Source organism: Mus caroli, chromosome 7 (assembly GCF_900094665.2).
Source record: "Mus caroli chromosome 7, CAROLI_EIJ_v1.1, whole genome shotgun sequence".
NCBI classification, from domain to species: domain Eukaryota; kingdom Metazoa; phylum Chordata; class Mammalia; order Rodentia; family Muridae; genus Mus; species Mus caroli.
In genome coordinates this window covers 84861680-84882693 of record NC_034576.1, presented here as the reverse complement: position 1 = coordinate 84882693, position 21014 = coordinate 84861680, and the positions used below count along the sequence as shown (strand labels likewise).

The 21014-nt window shown below is 46.7% G+C and overlaps 1 protein-coding gene across 2 annotated transcripts in view; it reads right to left on the bottom strand.

Moving 5' to 3' along the window:
* The window catches only part of Adamtsl3 (ADAMTS like 3), a 270398-nt gene extending 254530 nt beyond the window's left edge, over nucleotides 1–15868 (bottom strand). Inside the window, exons 1-2 of one of the 2 annotated variants that reach the window (XM_029480045.1) lie at nucleotides 15474–15868; nucleotides 14094–14195 (exon numbers count right to left, since the gene is read on the bottom strand). In XM_029480045.1, coding sequence (XP_029335905.1) covers nucleotides 14094–14195; nucleotides 15474–15476 — 105 coding nt within the window. In that variant the 5' untranslated portion in view covers nucleotides 15477–15868. The remainder of the gene's footprint in view (nucleotides 1–14093; nucleotides 14196–15473) is intronic. The other variant, XM_021167800.2, reaches the window with a different exon arrangement.
* Nucleotides 15869–21014: the final 5146 nt, after the last annotated feature.

Genomic DNA, 21014 nt, shown 5'->3' with positions numbered 1-21014 from the left:
AAAAAAAAAAAAAAAAAAAAAAAAAAAAAAAAACAGACTTACACTGTAGTGTCATAATGAGAGAGTTCAATGGCTCTCACAGAAACTGGTTGACAATCTCTGACATGGCCAAGGAAGCGGGCGATCTTAAAAGAAGTGAATTCGAAACTGGAGTTGGCAGAAACAGAGCCAGTGGGATCCTCCTGTGTGCTTAGCTTTAGAAGTCATGGACTCTTCTCTGAATTCTCCTCGACCACGAGGTGGGGTTGCACAAAGGAGGTTTAGCTTCCTTGGTGTGCTAGGATTCCCTTTATAGGATGTGTTAAATATGTGCTCACGGCCTGTAGCTTGGATTTTCATTCTCTCGTTAGCTCTTCTGTGTGGCACAAGTTTTAAATCAGAGATCGTCAAACAATGTGTTTGCTAATTGAGCTTTAAAATTACGTGCTAATCCCAGTCTTATACAGCAAAACAGAGGTCTAAATACAATGAGTACTTCCACATGGCACTTTTTTTAAGTGCCTGTGTGCTCTGTGCCATGTGTCTTTTGAAGGACAAGCCTCCCTTGGTTATTCCTAGAGTGGAAAAACCCTGTTAAAGCTATCTAGGACATCACCCTGGTGCTGGCTAAAGAACTTTCTTGGGAGCCAAGGGTTACTCAATATATTTTCTGAGTCCTGGGATGGACATCACAGAGGATCATCTGACAACACAGAGAAAACCCAATAAATGAGGCCAAGAGGGCCACCTCCCTGGCCTGCTCCACTCAAGGGACTCCCAGTGATGTACTGGGGAGGAACTCGTGGTTGTCTTAGCACATTATCAGTGCTACACTGCATGTGCACAAAAGAGCTTGAGTTCTATTCACTATGTCTATCAGTAGAACTACATAATACATAGCCGAGGAGAATCCATCCCACAGTGTAGCGTGGGCTCGCTGTCCTCTTTGTAAAAGTGTTCAGGAATCTTTGAAGTACCTTGGTTTTAAATATCTTGATAAGGACCCATCAGACATCAGCAATCTTAGGCCCGTTGCACAGTGGGAAACACCAAGGACAATTGCCCCTCTACCTGACAGGACTGAACCAAACCTGCTAGAGTGTGGCCACCAGCCACTCCATGGTTCCCTTCCCTGCTCAGGGCATGGAAATGTTCTCCTGGCTCTGCTGCTAAAAGCTATTAATGCAGCCCAGAAAGTGTTTATAGAACGTTCAGCACAAGTGCTTGCCTCCAGGGTTGTGAACGGTGATGTATGCCACATGCCGGGAATACGAAGGGAGGCTCCAGGGTCAGCCCAAAGCCATCAGGCTGTTACCAGAGGCAAAGGCCACAGAACCTGGCCTGAGAAGTGCTGCCACTTGTGCAGACCCCCACATGCACAGCGGGGTCCAAGAGGGTCTGTGACCATGACAGAGCCACGGCTGGAGGGAAGGTTACTTTGTTGAGCCCCTAACCAGGCCTTCATGGGAAGGATCCTCTGCCTTCTCCATGTGAAGTGTTTCCTCTGGAAGGAATTTGGCTTGAGTGTCCACAGGGTATTGAATTTACTTTGCTCTGCCCTTCCCATACGCCTCAATCTCTCTCAATGTAAGCAAACAGTAGTCAGCAAATAGGCCATCTTTCCTCCAGGACAGCCCAGGCCAATCTCACCCAGGCTGACGTTTTCCATCACCCCTTCTTCTGTTGTCAGGCCCAGCAAATGAGTGGGTCACCCATTGACCAGGAAAAGAAAAGCGAGATTCCAAGAAGAAAGAAGGAATTTGCAGGCGATGCTCTCACACAGCGGAAATCCTGATGATGCTACTTTTCAGGTCACCCAGGGTTCTGCCTTCCAGAACCACTAGAGCATCAGCCAGGCCTGCTTGTAACTGTGCCACCCCTCCCTTCCCTGGTATAGGGTTTTCTTAATTCTACCATGTATTAGTCTCTCTTTCATAAATTACAGCTTCAGAAGATCCATTGTATAACACAGTTTCATATACACTTCTCTGTGAGCCGCATCAGCCCTCAGAATTTCACACCCTAAGAAGGAGAAAGTGGGTAAGGCATGGGGCCCTTAATTTGAACCCCCGGAGCTCACCCAAAACCAGGTGCACATGTCTGTAATTCCAAAGGCCCTACAGCAAGGTAGGAGGCGCAGTGAAAGGACATATCCAGAAGCTCTGCGGGCAGAAAACAGGGAACAGCAAAGCGACCCTCCTTCACACAAGATACAAGGTGAAAACTGTGTGGGAAGTTGTCCTCCTCTTACACCCACACGTGCATTGTAACTAACACAAGACACCAAATACATGCACAAAACACACCCAGCATACACACATAAGCATCATACACATGCAAAACAACCAAATCCTCCGTCCTCTGATGGCCACGGCAGCCGATTCTGTTTGGATTTCCACACCACACAACAGCTCTAAGAGCAGGATTGTATGGGCAGCTTTGATGCTGATATCCTGTATCCCATTTGGTTCTTGATCTGTCCGTAGCAGAAAAGATAGGCGGGACTTCCAGGTCCCTGGAGGCAAGCTGAGACTCGAGGGAAGAGCCGGGTTCGTGATGCATCTGATGAAGGAAGTTGACCAGCCATGTGAGATCTCATAACACACAGGCCGCTCCTAAAGACAGGTAGTCAGGGCATTTAGCAGGGGCTAGATGCGACTGAGCCAATAAAGTTCAAAGCAGGTGGGAAAGGCACATAAGAAACATAAGGACACGCTTTTCCAGGCAGGAGATAGTAACGCCCAGCAATTGTGCCAAGAAGACAAGTTGAAAATGAACAACTGTGTGTGTGTGTGTGTGTGTGTGTGTGTGTGTGTGTGTATTTATCTTCAGATTCAAGGGAAGCTGGGAGGGGGCTGGTAGCGTGGTCACTTCCCTGAGCCAAGGCATATAGAGAAAAAGCTACACACGACACATGATAATAAGGCTCCCCAAGCTACTAATGGACAATCTGGTAATGAGAAGAGATTCTCCGGAATAAAGATGTCTGATAGTCAATTACTAGAAATGCTGGAACAACGAACAACATTGCAACGACAAGATGAGCAGGAGAAATGGAATTCAGTCTTTCCTAACAGCTAGGCCTGCCATTCCTCTTAGCGGACTTTTGTCTTTATAACAATAGCCGGGGCCAGCAAATGGTGGAGCCAACAAGGAGACAAGGAAGTAGAAGACAGATCACTCCTCAGTGTGAGAGAACACAGAGGGAAGGAAGGAGGGAAGGAAGGAGGGAGAAAGGGAGGGACAGAGGGAGGGAGGGAGGGAGGAGGGGAAGGGAGGGCACTCTGAAGAAGCAGTGAGGAGAAATCCATTCTCTAATTCAGAGGAATGTAACTAACTAATCGTCCAATACAATAATTTATAAAAATGTTAAATTTCCAAATACCTTCAGGGTACAAATGAAATTAAGCCTTTTCATACATTCCAAAAATTAAAACATGAAGATCATATTATCTAAAGAGGGAAAAAAATCAGAAACCCATAGCAAGATAACTTATTGTTTTGAAAAAATTAGGAAATATTCTCCTTTCCTCTATCCTGTCAGCTGTTTAATTTCTGGTCAATGAAAGTCTATAGGACACAAAAATTGCCCAACTTGATCTATGAGGCCCAAGAAATCCCAAGTAAATTAATAACTATGAAAAGATAGTTTGCTCTATCAAAAGGCTGCAGAGATGGCTCTGTGGTTAAGAGTGTCGCTGCTCTTTCAGAGGATCAGTTCCCAGCACCCAGGTTGAGAGAACCATAACTTGACTGTAACTCCAGATCCTGGGGATCTGACACTGCCATCTGGCCCCTGTGAGGACCTGCAGGGACATGCATACACACATAGAGAGCTAATAATAATATTATTATTATTATCATTTTATATTAATTAATTTAATTTAATATCAATTATATTTGCTACTAATATTGATAATTATTGATGGTTGATAAATTATTGTTGTTGTTACTAGTATATTATTTATTATTATTATTATTATTAAAGCAGTCGTCAAAGAAATACTTTCCAGAAACATTCGGTGCTTCTTTTAATTCACTGGCAAATACTTTCAAACTTCTGAGGAATTGGTTGTCTCTCTGCTCCTTTGTTTGTTTGGTTTTTGTTTGTTTTGTTTTTGTTTCTCTGATCTTAAAGCTGACTAAAAATGAGAGAAACTGATGAGGCCTGTGCCCCTGCTCATTTTATGATGTTAGTAAAAACCTGAAAGCTGCCGTGTGAACTAACAGCTCTTATGGATTCACACTTAGCAATTTCCAATAAAATATTTTCAAACCAAATCCACCCAAACATTAAACCCACAATACCCCGTGGCCAAGCACAACTAATGCCAGGAACACAAGAAATGTTTTAAAACCTCTTAGTATGATTCTGAGTTTAAAACAGCAACAAAGGGGGTGTGGTTATCTAAACCTTGAAGAACTCTGCTGAGCAGGCAGGCTGGGAATTCCAGCTTCACATACCCTAACCCTAACCGGAACCCGAACCCGAACCCTAGTCACTGCTAGTGACAGGTGGTTCTCTTACAACCAAGTAGTGGCCTGTCAAAATCAGGAGCTGTCCTAGAATCCCCTTACCAGCTGTTGATCATGGCACACACATGTGTAAACACAGAACAGCATCAATTAACACAATGACGACAGAGTCCAAGTGCAGGCCTTGATTAACTGGTCAGAGCTTAACCAATTTTTTTCATGAAATCATTTGGACTGGAATCAAATAGAATTGAAAAGAACAGTAAATATCATGGTAAATTTTATAAAAACGCTAGTCTTTTTTTCTGAAACACTTCAAGTAATACGAGAAATTATTTATTTAGTCTTGAGGTCACAGGCATTGCCTTGCCCTGGGTGATAGTGAACAGTCTAAGTGAACAGCACATTGGTTTAAGATCAGCACTGGGCTCACATGTGAGACAGGAGAAAGAATCAAAGCTCCCACATTCTTGTATGGCAATCTGTCTCAGGAACTAAAGCTAAGGTGGATCACAAAGTGAGCCCTACCTATAGCTGTTGTCTACTCTTTCCAAACCCAGAAGTGATTTCTGAGACTCTTGAAAATGTAGTCATTAAATGATGCTCCCTAGCTGGGCAGTGGTGGCAGAAACCTTTAATCCCATCACTTGGGAGGCAGAGGCAGGTGGATCTTTGTGAGTTTGAGGCCAGCCTGGTTTATAGAGTGAGTTCACAGCCAGCCAGAGCTACACAGAGAAAACCTGTCTCAAAACAAAAACAATGCTCCCTAGAGCTCAGAGAAAATCCCACCCTGCCACAGAACGATATTAGACTAACTCCAGAAATAGTCTAATACATACTTCTGCCCTTTGCCTCCTGCACAGTCTCTCAGAGAGGAGGATGCTGAATTGAGCTAGATCACATGACTAGCTCTGAGCTCAAGGAAGGTGTCCTCAATTCAGTTGTAGCTTGACACACCTGGGAAGAGGGGCCCTCAATTGAAGAATCATCTATATCCAGTTGGCCTGTGGCCATATCTCTGAGCCAGTTTCTTGACTGCTAATTGAGGTAGGAGCCACCCTACTGTTGGGAGGCACCATCCCTGCTCAGGTGGGCCCTGTGTTATACAAGAAAGGTAACAGAGCCAGCCAGTAGTCTGTGTTCCTCTGTGGTCTCTGCTTCAGGTCTGGCTTCTAGGTTCCTGCCTTGAGTTCCTCCTGCTCTGGTCTCCCTCACTAATGAGCTACTGTTACCTAGAAGTGGAAAACGAAGCGAAAGCTTCCACACCCAAGTTGCTTTTGTCAGTGTTTCATCACAGTAACATAAAGCAAGCTAGGACAGCAGGTCAGGGCACTTCCCTCGTCCCACCTTTCCTGCCAGTTATGTGACATCCGCAGAAACTGCATTTGCACAAGCCTGATAGACCTGCCTGTGTTCCGGTTATCAAGAAGTGAACATTCTCTGGTTAGCATCCTAGTACTAAGAGGAAAAGCTCCATAAGGAAAGGGAGGAGCAGGAGAACAAGAGGGAGGAGCAGAAGGAGGAGCAAAAACAGGAGAAGGAGGAGCAAAAGCAGGAGGAGGGGGAGGAAAAGCAGGAGGAGGAGAAGGAGGAACGGGAGGGCAGGAGGAGGAAGAGGAAGAGGAAGATGATGATCATCATCCTTAGCTATCAGAACAGAACACTGGCAAAATCAATATGCACAGATGTTTAAAAACAGAAAGAAACAAAAGAAAAACGTAGTCAAAGAACAGCATTGTGATTTGTGTATGACACAGCCCCTAAGGCTCATGTGCTGGAGTTTTTGTTTGCCACACAGTGGTGGTGGGGCTTACTAAAGGCGATTGGATCATGGGGTCTCTGAGTGCAACAGCGGGTTAATACATCAATAGATCTGTAATTTGGTACCATCATGGGGGTTAGTGAATTTCTAGGAAGTGGAGCCTAATGGAAGGATGTAGGTCACTGGAAGGTGGGGACATGTCCTGGAAGCACATACCTTGTTTATCCCACCCCACCCAGTTTCCTGGTCACCACCTGTTCCCACCACAGTGGATATTCTGCTTCACCTCAGGCTTGGAGCAACAGAGCCATCTGACCCTGAACCAAAGCCTCTGACAATGGAACACGAGTCAGTACATGCCTCTCCTCTTTTCAGTCGAATTTCTTTTCTCTCCATTTACATTTTCTCCTCACTTTCAGCAAAGATGGCCTAAAAGCAGTCCCTAAGCCAACCTATTATAAAAAGGCGACTCTCCCTCTTTCTTGCACCCATTCCTAGCTTCCAGCAGTATCCCTCTGTGGCAGGCCATACTGTGCCCTTAGCCAAAAGAAACCACTCCAAGGTCTCCCCTCCTGGTTCATGAACCTTGTCATTTTTTGCCTTCAGTCTGGGGCCTCTCTGGAGGCCTTCTTCCAAAAACCACTCTGGGTGTCCAATTTCACCAAATACCTGAAATACCTGGATTTATCAAATCTACAAGAAGGAAGGGACTCCCTTGCCACAGTAGACTAAGCATGCTACAAAGGAGCCACCACTTTCTAAGTATATATTAGCACAGAAGGAAGCTGAGAGATTAAATGGGTTGCACAAATTCTGAAATATTTCCATATTTAAAAAGAAAATAAGACCAGAAGACAGCTTAGGTGTGCGTGTATTTCCTCTCAATAGGATATTATTTCTAAATATGATACAAAGACAGATAGAACAAAAGAGATTCTTGGAGCAGACTACTTAAAAAGTTTCAATGCTGATACATCAAATCCACATATAAAAATATAATACAAATCACAAATAATTGGGAAATTATTTGCAATGTGTCAGTAACAAAGGGTTAATGTTCTTCATTCATTAAGAATACTTACAAGTTGACAAGAAATAGAAAAAGAGAATGTGGGAATTAAATTTTTCTACTTCTAATGTCTTGTGAGTATGCTGTATATAAATCTCTCTTTCTCTCTCTCTCTCTTTCTCTCTCTCTCTCTCTCTCTCTCTCTCTCTCTCTCTCTCTCTCTCTCTCTCTCTCTCTCTCTCTCTCTCTCTCTCTCTCTCTCTCTCTCTCTGTGTGTGTGTGTGTGTGTGTGTGTGTGTGTGTGTGTGTGTGTGTGTGTGAACCAGGGCTCAATATTATTGTCTTCCTCAGTCACTCTTCACCAAATAGGCAAGACTAGCTAACCAGCGACTTTCAGGGATCTTTGTGTCTCTACTCACCCTCCTCAGTGCTGAGATTACAGATGTGCATCTCCGTGCTCATCCTTACATGTGTGAGCTGGGAACCTGAACTCAGTTCTTATGCCATTTATCCATTGAGCCATCTCCCTGGTCCTTTATCACTAATGCATTAGGGATAAAATACATAAAAGCAGTAATATTAGTGGTCTAGAAGTCTATATCTCACTAAGCCAAGCATAGTGACTCATGCCTGTAATCCCAGCACTTGGGAAGCTGGAGAAAGAGGATGGATACATGTTCAAGACCAGTCTGCACTATACAGAAAATTCAAGGCCAGTCTGGATACTTTTAGGGAGGTAATTTGATAATATAAATCAAAACCCTTAAATTTTAACATAGACTTGACCCCAAAATGATGTCCAACCAAGAACATTTTTCAATCAAGTAATCACAAATATACACAAAGATGGGTCCCCAGGAGTAGTTACAGAAGACCTTTGTAATAGGAAAGAGAACCTGAGAGATTGTCTAATTAATGCTCAGCATCGAAAAACTAATTATTGAAGACTGATACATTCAAATGATGCAATGTTATAAATACAATAAATATTATTAGAGTCAAATACTCCTCACATTGCTTAATATTATTTAAACTATCAAAGTGAGTATTATGTCCTCTTTTCATGTGTTTAAAAGTATGTGTATGTGTGTGCATGAGTGCATGCGCGTGTGTGTGTGTGTGTGTGTGTGTGTGTGCGCGTGTGTGTGTGTTTATGTGTGTGTGTGAATGAACACGTGTGGAAGCCAGTGGCCAACCTGGAGTATTGTTACTCAGGTATTGTTCACACACCTACTTTTTTAAAAAGAGTCTATCATTGACCTAGGACTGGCCAAATAGTCTAGGCTGGCAGCAGGCCCCACCCCCAAGAGATCTGCCCACCACCCCCCACACACACCCAGTACTGGGATCACAGGCATGTGCCATCATGTCTGACAAGTTTATGTGGGTTCTAATGGTTGCACTCAGATCCTCATGCTTGCTGTGGATATCAAACAGTTTGCCAACTAAGCCATGCCATTAGTTCTTTAAATAAACATGCATGCTAATATTCCAAGGTCAGAACTGTGTACAGGGATGTCTAAGAGGTTGGAAGAATTTGGGATGATACTGTTCAGCTAAACCTTTGCCCTTTCCTGGGCTTCTCACGCTTCCATCCTGAGTTCTGCCACTGTTGGTTTTAACTCAGAGACACAGGAAGGTAAATTCAAAAGAGAGGACTTCACTACATTGTCAATTACTTTTATTGTTACGATAGCTAGGCTTCCTAATTCTAAAAGTGCTTTCAGAGGAGAATTCTCTTAAGTGTCTAAATGGCTGCTTGGAGAGCAATGGGTTTCTGCGAATTTGGCCACAATAATTTATAGCATATATTGGCTGGGGCTCTTCAGCACTGACAAATTCCAGGAAGTAATTGCATAAAATACTTGGAGAGGAAATTGCTTTATGCTTCCATGCTATTTATGGAAATTAGCATCTTTGTAAAAATAAAGCAAGAGGGATCACAATCGTAAACCCTGAAATGTGGCCTCCAGGATGCTCGGCTTGGGCTCGCAGATCATTAGCGATGCAGTGTGAGAATGCTGCTCTTATGAAACAGTTACATGTCATTGTGGCTCACTTCTTCCCCTTGTATTGCTAATCTCTTGCTTTCTCTCAGAAGCAGCCTGTGTAGACTCAGATATGCTGGAGAAAATCTTGTCATTCCATTTAATCTCCCAAAAGCTAAGCACATCCCTCTTCAGTGTCTCAACTTTCTTTGATCCCCCAAAGCCCCTCAAACCTAGTCCTTCGAAATGACCCAAACATGTCCCAGGATCAAGGTGAAACTGTTGACTTCTTACCCTAAGCCTAATTCAAAACCTAAAGGAATTTTACAGTTTTTCTTATTTTTTCTCATTTCCACCTGAACTCTTACCAAGCTCTGTCCCCGTCTAAGTGTGTTCTTAAGGGCCCCTGCAGTCATCGAATCTTGTTCACAATTAGCCTCTCACTACCTCTGCAATCCAAGACTCGCCATTTCCAGGTGGGGCTAGTGCCAGCAGCCTCCCAAGCAACAGCTGCTCCAGTGAGCTCCCAGGAGTGCACAGTCCTGACGATGCTTCCTGCCACCTGATCGAGTCTCCAGAGACCCTGTGCTGCCTACAGAGTTCTTAGAATGTTCTTCAGGCTCCTCCCCAAGGCAGGCACAGACTGACCCCGTTCATCTTTACCTCCTCCTAATGCTTCCTGCCTGGTTTCAAAGTCTGGAAACCCAGAGGAGGAAACAGAGTTGAGGGGCATTTCTGAGCTGGCAACTCTGACAAAGAGGGTATAGGGCAAAGACGGCAGGAGGGACATTTGAATATCCCGGGATCTGTGGCTAGTCCATAGTGAGCCAGGAAGAGAGAGAAAGAGTAGGAATATCTGGGTCTGAGGAGACAGCTCACTGAGTGAAGTGCGTCCTGCACAATCATGATCTGCCTTCAGATCCTTAGCACCATGAAGGAAGCTGCTCCCAGCAGTGTGTGCTTATAACCCCATTCCTAGGGGCGTAGAGACAGGAGGGGCCCTGGTCAGCCTGTCTACCCAATCAGCAAACTCCAGATACAGTGGGAGACTCTGTCTCAGAAAATAAGGTGTAAAGTCGTTAAAGATACAACCTCTGGACGGACACACACACACACAGGCACACACACCATAATTTGCATTCAGAATGAGTGTGTGTCTTTTCTGCTCAGACTCCATCAACACAGCTTGGAATATTTATTCAAAAATCACACAGAAAGTACATTCATGACACGAAACCTGGAGTAATGGGAAAACTACTTAGAACCAAAACAAAATGGAGCGGAGGAAAGGCAGAAAGAAAATTAAATGTTCAGTGAAGCACATGAGCCTAAGGAAGAACGACTCTAGGGAAATGGCCAAACAGTAAGCAAGGATGTGAGTTACATAGATGCTCACCACACACCATGGGCAGTAGGGCAGGTGCAACTGTTCATGTCCATAACCCTAGTGCTGTGGAAGAAATGCAGACATTTGGAGCTTACTGGCCACACAGTTGGCCAATCAGAGAGCTCTGAGTTCAGTAAAAGACTCTGTCTCTGTCACAAAAGAAGAAGGATAGTGGAAGATACCCAGTGTCAAACAATGTCAAACTCCAGGATGCACACACACACACACACACACACACACACACACACCCCTATATAAACACATACACACATAAACACATACACACAGTGCACACACACACACGAACATGTACACACATGCACACACACAAAACTTACAGAGAGAGGGGGATGACAGGCAGATCGAGAGAGAGAATCAAAATAAAACATATATGTGTATATACACATAACTATGTTTATATAGTTTTATTAATTAGAAATCTTAAATGAGTTTTGTGAACTGAAATCCAGGTTCACCAGGGCCAGTTATACCTGTGAAGACTGCATGGGAGAAATCACTCCTTGCCTCCCACCTTCTAGAGTTTTCCAGCATCCCTTAGCGACCTCTTCTACTTCCTCTGCCTCTACTTCATCCTGAGCCCCACCCACTACAAGAAGTACTGGGCTAACCTCTCCAACCCCAGCATCCACACTCACATGCCAAAGTCTCTTTTGTCACATAAAGAGCAAGGATGTCTTCTAGGGATTAGGATGTGGACATATGTGGGAGCCATTATTCAGCCTTCCACACTTTCCAGAGGCTTCTGTTCCTTAGATGCAGTGGCTCTGTCAATACCACAGTGGTCAAAACAATAGAAGCTTGGCAGGGCAGGGGAGCAACTGCTGTCTTCACTAGGAACATCAGGTCCTAAAAAAAGATCCAAAGCAACAAACAGCAAGCTGCCAGGGCCCAGTAGGCAAGGAGAGAGACCTTTCCTACGCCTGGGTGGGAGGAGCCTTCAGCTTCACCAGGTCAAACCCTGAGCCTGTCACAACAACTTGTAATCAGAAATCACAAGAGTTTACACTTTCCGAGATTTAATAATAAGAATCTCATTTTAAATAGTTAAATAGGATGTCCCAGACTTCTTACAGCTCTGCTTCACACATCTAAATGTCTTCCACCAACTAAGTACCTTGTAGCCCATCTGGAGGCAAGGGGAACAAGACTGAGGGAGACCTTGAGAACAATCCCAACATTAAAATCATAAGACTGATGGAAAATTTACAATGCTCAAATGAGCCTGGGGGAAAATACCAGAAAATACAGTCCTGTCCACTTCTGCAAGAGCCTGCTTTGAGAAGATAGCCCTTACCTAGAAGAGGTGTATCTTCTCTCCTCAGCTCATGTCTCTTGAGCGCCCCCTACAGCTCCATAGCAGAATATGCAGGTACAATGCTAACCTCAACTCCCGCAACAATAGAGTTGACATTCATTGCCCACATCCTTGTTTTGCTTCACCTTTTATCACTTCACAGTGCATTTCCTCTTGCAAACAATGTTACGGAGTGGGCACTATTCTGAGTCCCTCTCTACAAGTGTGGAAATAGATGTCATGCACAGATGTGCCACCCAGACATACACACGGTGTGCTCCTGCTATCCCAGCAGTGGGTGGCACGGATGACTGAGACCATTATCCTAACACATGGAAACCATACCGCCACAGGCGCACAGATATGGAAAAATCCAAAGAGGTCGCTGAATGATTCAACCCGGGCAAATGCCCCCTCGGGACATACCTAAACCACACAAAGGTGGTACAGAGGGGACAGGGCAATGGGAAATACTCTGCCTTAGGGGCTCCGTCCCACCTGACTAGAAAGGACCTTTCGTGTGTCCTACTTCAGATCCTTTGATGAAATGGACAAACAAGTCATCTGCTTTCACAACACTGCACTGTGCTCTCCCGAGAAACCCTAAACCACACCCTCAACCATAACTTTTTAGAAGACATATTTTATTTTAAATTATGAGTATTTCTGTATGTGTCTATAGGGTGGGTGTATGCACATAACTGCAGTTGACCATGGAAACCAGAAGAGGGCGTCAGATCCTCGGGAGCTGGCTGTTACCCCCACGGGCGGGCAGCAGATGTTTTAAACCACTAAACTTCTTTCTCTCCATCCTCTTAGCCTTTCTTCTAACAAAACATAACCATTAAAATATGGCCACAGAGGAACACTGTAAAACGGGATAAAGGGGATGATGTCCCTCACTAATCAGTTGTGTGTGAGCCACAGAATTGATGGGGTACTGAAAAAGGCTTAAAGGCAGTAAATCCAAGAGACTACAGCAAGAGGAGCACACACCCCCGCTTCATTTACCCAGAGTATAGATTTTCATCCATGCCTGCATGCTTGTTTAACCGACTTAAGCCTTTAAGTACTAGGCTGTCTGCTAAGATCGTGAGGGTGCACAGACCACAGCCAGAAGTGAAATCCTCAGGGAAGTGTTGTCTTGTTCTAAGTCACATAAGACATTGCACGGGATTAGCAGCCACCCTCAGGACACGGTATTAACTGAAATGTTCCCTGCATTTTTAGGTTGGGGGCCCACACACTTCTTGGCTGAATCCAACCGCAAACATATTTGTCTGGATCTCACTTTGTTATAAACCAAAGGGTTGTGGAAGAAATCTGGACGCCCCAGCTATCTTGAAATACAAGAAGGCCCAGCAATCCAGGACTTGCATTTCCATTTAGCAGTGGCAAAGTGAAGTCAGGCAGGGCCTGTTCTTAGTGGAGGGAAATCGAGGGTCCACCTTGTTGCCCTCTGTACCACTCCCCATTTTTCCCTCGGCAAACACAGCAAACTCCCTTAGCTTTGAGCAGTAGACAAGTAAGAGTGCAATCCATGAGCTCAGCTTCTCAGGTTGGGTGGGAAAGACAAGAGCCTAGAGAAATGGTTCCCAATCTATGGGCTGTGACCCCTTTGGGTCACATGGGTCTCCTAAGGCCATCAGAAAACACAGGTATTTACATCATGATTCATAGCAGTAGTAAGCTTAGTTATGACATAGCAATGAAATAATTTTATGGTTGGGGGTCTCCACAACATGAGGAAAAGTATTAAAGGGTCACCCCATTAGGACAGGACACTTCTCTAGAGAGAGATCCACACAATAGCGGGATGTGTTAACAGTGAATCCAGAATAGTTATTTAGTGGCTAAGCTAGTGTGGGAATGAGACTCTTCCTGCATTCTAACATATAGCTTCTCTTGAACAGCCACTCTAGTCGGGAAAGACAGGGTCCACCCAAGCCCCCAAGTCACCAGTAGTGAATGGGCCCACATGGTATCAAGTTCCTGCTCTAGATCCAGAAAGGACCCCAGATCTTTGAGCTTTCCTTACAGAGAAGCCAACCACAATACCATCTGTATAAGATTCTCTAGTGCAGCATTAACACTGATCCTATATCTTACATGGACTAGAATACTATTCCTATGCAAAGACAGGCATACCCAGCATTCTCGGTGGCCCATTCTATTACCTGCAGAAGACCAGAGACTGTAAAGATCATTCGTGTCAGCAGCCACCAGGATCCTGTCCAGGAAGCCATGGGGTCCAATATCATAGGAGTCTCCCTCACAGCCTACGAAAGAAAAGACAAAGAGAAAATGCCTCGTTTGCAACTAGCTCTGGCTCCAGAGGCAGAATCTGTAAGCTAAGGAACCAATTGGAAGGCAGGGACTTTGAAGCCCAAGCAGTGTCTTGGAAACGTTTGTGTTGGCCCAGGATGGGATTGTCTGCTGCAGAATGAAGGCAATACGGGGCTCCCTTTAGGATGAGTCCCCCAAGATCAAGAAGGGGAACGGAGACTGCCTCCAGTCAGCAATTCATCCATCCCTCCAGTGCTCCAGCAGTAGGGACAACCCTGCCCCGGACACCTCCTAGCCTGTTTGTCAGCACCAGAGTGTAGCTTTTGGCATGGGGGGTGGGGAGGCTTGGGGGTTGTGGGGAGGAACAGCCTAAAGCCAAGAATTAGGGCACCTGCCAGCTTTAATTCCTTGAGGCAAAAATGAGTCTGAAGCCAATTAAACTAGACCAGAGAGGGAAGAACCCTGCCTAAGGGCACACAGCTAAACAGAGTCTAGGATAGGAACGCAGATCGGATAGTTAGAGGAATTTCTCACTAGATGATAGAATGCCTTCTGCTTCCAGACCTGCCTTTAAGAGAATTCTGGGGGCCACAGTCTTGCCGAGTGTAATCTCTTAAAGGTGAGGAAGAACTAAGCCCAGGAGGGCGACGAGGACCGTTTTCCCCAATGTGTTTTCCTGTCAGTTTACAGGGAACTCAGTTTGAGTGGAGACTGGAAAAGCCGAGGTCACACTCGACTCCCGCTTCGCCTCGCGGGCGCCTTGGCGGTGTCGGTGTCCGGGGGCGGGTCGGTGGCTTCTCTCCATCTGGAGAAAGCATTAAGGCCTGGCTTAATGCGATCCGCAAATGTGCTGCTGTTTCCGACCTGAGGCGGCGACTCTGGGACGAAGGGAGGCGGCCAGGGCTGGGCCCCAGGACCACGCGCCCCTCTCCGCTGGCTCGCACACTTCAGCGCCCGCCACCCTCACGCCTCCTTTCCCTGGCGTGCGTCTCCTCTCGTTTCTCTGAGCTTCAAGCGTGCGAACCTCACTCACTAGCCAAACCTCCGGACCTTCGAACACTGCAAGCTACGATCGGTCCGTAGTCCGCTGACCCCGCAGGGTATCCCCCATCGTCCAGAGCACCCCTCGCTCGCAGAGGACCAGGAAAGGTTCTGTCCAACGTTCCTGGATCCTGTAGCGCGCCTGCCTGGAGCTGTCTAAGCCCCATAGGGCAGTGCTCAGCCAAGACCCTACTTGCCAGTAGCGTTCCCATCAACTTGCTCCACCTTACCATCCTCGGAGAGATCGGTCCCTGGATCCCCCGCGGGTGTTTCCAATCCGGAGTCGCAGCAGCGTCTGTCGGTGCAACGAGGGATGCGCGCTGCGAGACAGTGGCGAGCAGCGCCGACTCGGCGACACCTCGTGCAGAGAGCGGGATCCCGACGGTCCCCGACGCCGGCCTCCAGCTCACGCCGCCGCCAAAGTTAAATGGGGCTGGGACGCGGCCGCCCCGCCTGTCCCGCCCCTCCGGGCGCGCAGAGCGCAGTGCTGGCCCCGACCCAGGGGCGGAGGGCGCGCGCCGCCACCTGCGCAGCCCGTCCCGCAAGTGCGCGCCGCGTCTAGGGTACCGTCCGTCCCTCCCGCCCTGCGTCCTCTGCCCTAACCCAGGGGCGCTGGGAACGCGGGGACAAGCCGGCCACCGAGCCGCAGCCGGGCGGCTCGGAGCGCTCGGGGCCGCCGCGGCCACGGCGAGACTCCGCTGGAACGCTTCTCCGCCCGCTTCCTGGAAGCCACTCCTCGCCCTGGGCCTGCAGCCAGGCCTGGTGCCAGGAGCTCCGGCTGCCGCCGGCGGCAGCGCGCTCTGGGGAGGCGTCCGCTGCGCCGCGGGCCAGCCAGGCCAGCCAGACCAGTGCAAGGATGCCACCCCCTCCCAGCGCCACCGCCAGACCCCAGGGACCTCGGCTGCTAAGTAATACCCTGCAGAGGCTGCCCAGAGTCTACCCACTCCTACTGGTAGCCTTAGGAGCTTGACCATCAACCATTCAAACAGCCCCTGCGGTCTTGGTATATTTGGGGTCCATGGATGACCCAGCAGGGACACCTAAACCTGATACCTAGAGCCCCTGGTAGGAAACAGGTTTGCGTCCTACAGAAGTCCAGACCTGTCAGGAAATAAATAAAGCTACAGCCCCGGGGCCTAGAGGTTTGGAAGAGAGGTGTCTCAGTCATGAATGGAGGAGGGTTGAGGGCGCCTTGAGCACTTCTGAAGGGAAGAAAAGTCATGGAAGAGACATGGGGGCTTGGCTACATCCCAGCAATAGGAGTCAAGGGCCAGGTGTTCCATTTAAGGCACCATTGTGCCTCCCGTATTGCTCCCTTGAGTGATGCCACTTTGCCAAGTGGTATGTGTAGCCAGCCTTCCCAACAGCAGTAGTTCCTAGAGTTATCTTAATTCCTCGTGGAGTAGCTTTTCATGATGATCAGAGAGGCCAGGTCTGGAACTGGTTCCTAGGTACCTATTTCTCTCTGGAGTCTGAAACATTAGCATCCAAAGTTGCTCTCTTGCCTAGTGAACTGACGGCTGGTATGTTCCAGATTCTATTATGGCATTGCCAAGAGTTCCCCCTACGTGTTTTCCTATTCTCTCCTTCTCCGATCAGATGGCCTCCTCTGACCAGGAAAAGGGCCTTGTCAAGACTGTCTCTCCACTCCAGAGAGAGAAGCAGCTGGAACCCTATGGAAAATGAGCAGGTGGTGCATGGGAAGAGATTCAGGAGGAACCAAGAAGGGAGGACAGAGCTAGACCATGACTAGCTCACCTGCAGACAACTGAGTCTCTCTGTTCACCCTAGTTTAGCTCTGGAAAGTGGGACAGATAATACACATATGGGTCCTGGGCTATTACTCTGATGGGGATTATGCAGGATTAGGTTCCCATGAGCCTCTGGTTATGTTTTGACAGCCACTTGGCACACTGCCTTATTTTGTATGCCTTTCCGTGTAAAAGCACCTTGTCTAACACATGTTCATTCATTCTCCCTGAGCTCCTGGCACCAGCACCTGTTAACTCTCCTAACAAGGGACTGCTCTCTAGCTGTTCACATACACATCCCAGCCTCTTGGTCCTTGGGGAGACAGAGCCAGCACTGTGCTCAAGAGTTGCCTCAAACAATGTAATCAACAACAAAATGTTGCATACCTCTATTATTTAGGATAATGGTTTACCGAATAAGAACTGAACAGACCCAAGAAGAGCAAGGAAGTCTTGTGGGACCTTAGCAGTGAGTGTGGGCACTAACTGACTCCAAATGTTCACTGGCCTTCAGATGATTTCGAAAGTGTCCTGTGCTTTGATGGTGTGGTGACAGGTGATGATTATAAAGCAGGATATGACAGATGAGAAGGATCCGTGGTGTGTGTGTCTACACCAGTGCATCAGGAGAGGAACAGCCATGCTAACACTTCAGAACACACCATGTGGTACTTTGAACGAGAATGGTGTCATACGGTCATGTTGAATCCCTAGTCCTCAGTTGGTAAACTGTTTGAGGATGAGAAGAGGTGGCCATGTTGAAGGAACAGTGTCACTGGAAGGGGGGTTGAGGTTTTCAAAAACACAAGTGATCTCCCATGGCTCTCTCCTGCTGCCGCCTGTGGATTCAGATGTAGAACTCTCAGCTGCTTCTCCAGCATCGTGTCTACCTGTGTACTGCCATGTTACCCACCATGATGATAATAGGCTAACCCTCTGAAACTGTAAGCCAGCCCACAATTCAATGCTTTCCTTTGTAAGAGTTGCCTTGGCCTTGGAGTCTCTTCAGAGCAATTAAACAGTAACTAGGACACTGCACCAGAATCTATCCTAGGCATTTATTAGATATTGCTAATTCAGCCTCCAGCACAGCTTATTGGATGGCATATTGGTTTGACCTGACATAAAATACTTAAGAGGAAGAAAGATTTCTTTTGGCTCACAATTTCAAGTGTGTGGGTTCATTGCGGCAGGGCAGACATGGTAAATCAGAGAGCAGTTCACATCTTGGTGGCCAGAAAGCAGAGAAAGGAAAAAGGATCTGAGACCTGCTAAATAATCTTCAAAGTTACCGCCTCAGTGACCTACCGTGTCCAGATAGACTCCACTTTCCAAAGTTTCTAGCACCTACCCAAATAGCACCGTGGGCTGGGCAGCACGCACCCCAGGCATGAAGCTCTGGGAGACACTTCACATCCAAACTGTAACAAGTAGGTGTTTTTATATTCCTGTTTTACAAATGAGACACATGAGTAGAAAGATTTAAGCCCCATATGTTCTCAGCCACTAGACTGATGTCTCAAATCATTCACATTCTAAACCTAGCCTTATAGCATCGTAGAATCAATTGGAAAACTTGCATGAATATTCAAGAAGAAATGGAGAATTCAAAGAACTATTGTGTTTGTGCCTTGGCAGCTGCATCAGCCTCAGCTCCCCCTGTGTGCAACAGAGGAAGGCCTTGAGCAAGATGCCTCTGGAGTTGGGGACATTGCTGGGAAATTTTAAGTGGCTCTACTCTTAGGTATTAATGTCTCCACAGAACTTCCTGTCTCATTTTCCTTTAGGCACTTTTGATTCCTGAGCCAGCCTCCAAGGAATGCCTCACCCTGTAAACAGGGGCCAGAAGAGAGTCTTTATTTCTTCAGGTTCCATCTAGAGTCAGGCTGTTCCTACAAAGAGCTAGCTGGGGGTGAGACATTAGAAAGGAAAATGCCACCCATCCTCTTATGGAAGGTCTGCTACTCTGAGAATTCCAGAATGCCAACCCATCTCATGTGGGCGGCTAGGGTGCTGTGAATGGGAATGGCAATACATTATAGAGGACAAGTGTCCCCCATAGGCTATCTGTACCTCAGAGATGTCCCATGGAATGATCTTAATGGTCAACTTGACCGGATTCAAAACCACCTAGGATATTACCAAGCAAATGTCCGTCGTGGTATCTACAGAGATGGCTAAAATCTGATGAGTCTGACCTGAAGAATGCATTAATCCCTTGATGGATTCATAACACAAAGGCATAATTGGGATATGTTGAAAGGCAGAAGGTGGACCTACCTAGAGAACATAGGATACTGGGCAGGGGTCTTTGGAAGCTATATCTTTCCCTGGGCCCTATTCCTGTAACCCCTTTCCTTGGCTTCCTGGCTGCTGTGGTGTGAAATTGCTCTGTTTTCTCACACCCTTGCCACCATGATGGAGTGACATCCCTCAGACTATGAGTCAGAATAAATCTCCTCTACTCTTGTCCCTATGTCTGGACACAGCTACATAAAAGGAACTACTGTGTCAGATTGCTGGACTGGGTCATCCATTAGCCCTTCTTTTTACTCTGAGCAAGTACAGATGGTACCTTCCCTCAGTCATACTCTTCCCACTCAGGCTTCAAGTCCTCCCTTGGTACCTGACCCATATGCTTAAGGAAGATGTTGTCAAAGGCATGGGCTGGGGAGATAGGAGCGTGGGAAGGACAGAAATTAGGGAATCCTGAGGGAATCTGAATGACCTGGCCATTGTGTGAACTCCTCACCTGATCCACCATTAGTTTCTAGGTCAGCCTTTTTCTTCTATCTCTAGACTTTCTTCTCTTGAGAAGCTACACTACCTGCGGACAAGGAGTTACAAGCTGACTTCCCTGAGGGGTCTGGGAAATCAAGCTCTGTTTCCTACTAAGATACACCTTCTTAGCTTCCTGGTCTCTGCCACCTGTCCCAGGGTCTGCTTCTGCCTGCAGGAATTTCATACTTTCCTACTCCTCCTGTCTGGAAATATGATGAAGTCTTTAGGAGCTGTAGACATGAGGTATCTCACTGGAGGTGGGCAGGATGGTAACATCTCCCCACATCCCACACTTGCTGATAAAGGGAGCAGGCAGCTTCCTGCTCTTCCCACCATGCTGTGACTTCTCAGCCACTGTAGGGTCTGTTCCCCTGGAACTGTAAGCCAAAATGACTCTTTCTAAGTTTCTGTTGGTCATGGTGTTTTATCAAAGCAACCGAGTTCCTAATACAGAGTTCCCATGAAGAAACCATTATGGCAAGCTATGGTGAATCCTGGGTTGATGTGGTGATCCCAAGATCTTGAACACACCAGGATCTTGAGTCATTTGGCAAGGAAAGCTACAAACAGGAAGTGAAACCAGATAGAGTGAGGGCTTACAAGCAACAAAACTGGAGGGGTGGAGCCGTCTAAGTCATTTAAAGCTGAAGCCTCAGATACTGGACGTGGAGCTGCAGGGTTTGGTTATTTACCTGCGGGATGTGGGGCTTGTTCTGCTCCTTTCTTTTAGAATAGACATTTATACTCTGTGCCATTTGCATCAGGTCAGTTAAGAGATCGCTTTGGGTCTCATAAGAGACTTTGGACCTTGGAACAGTGTTGAGATTATAAGACTGTTGGAACTTTTGAAATTATATTAAATGTATTTAGCATCATGAACTTGCCATGAGCCTACGGGGAGCCAAGGAGCTAAATGCAGTAGTTTAAATGAGAAATGTCCCCCGTGGGCTCCTATGTTTGAACACTTGGTCCCCAGTTGGTGGTACTGTTAGGGGTATTGTGGAACTTGTAAGAGATACAGCCTTGCTAGAAGAAGTACATCACTGGCAGCTGGAGTCTTTAGGAGCTGTAGACATGAGGTATCTCACTGGAGGTGAGATACCTCATGTTTTGATCTATAGATGTTTTGAGCATCTATAACTTCACCACAGCTGACTCTCATTCTCTGACTCTGACTCTGACTCTGACTCTGTCTCTGTCTCTGTCTCTGTCTCTGTCCTTGTCTCTCTCTGTCTCTCT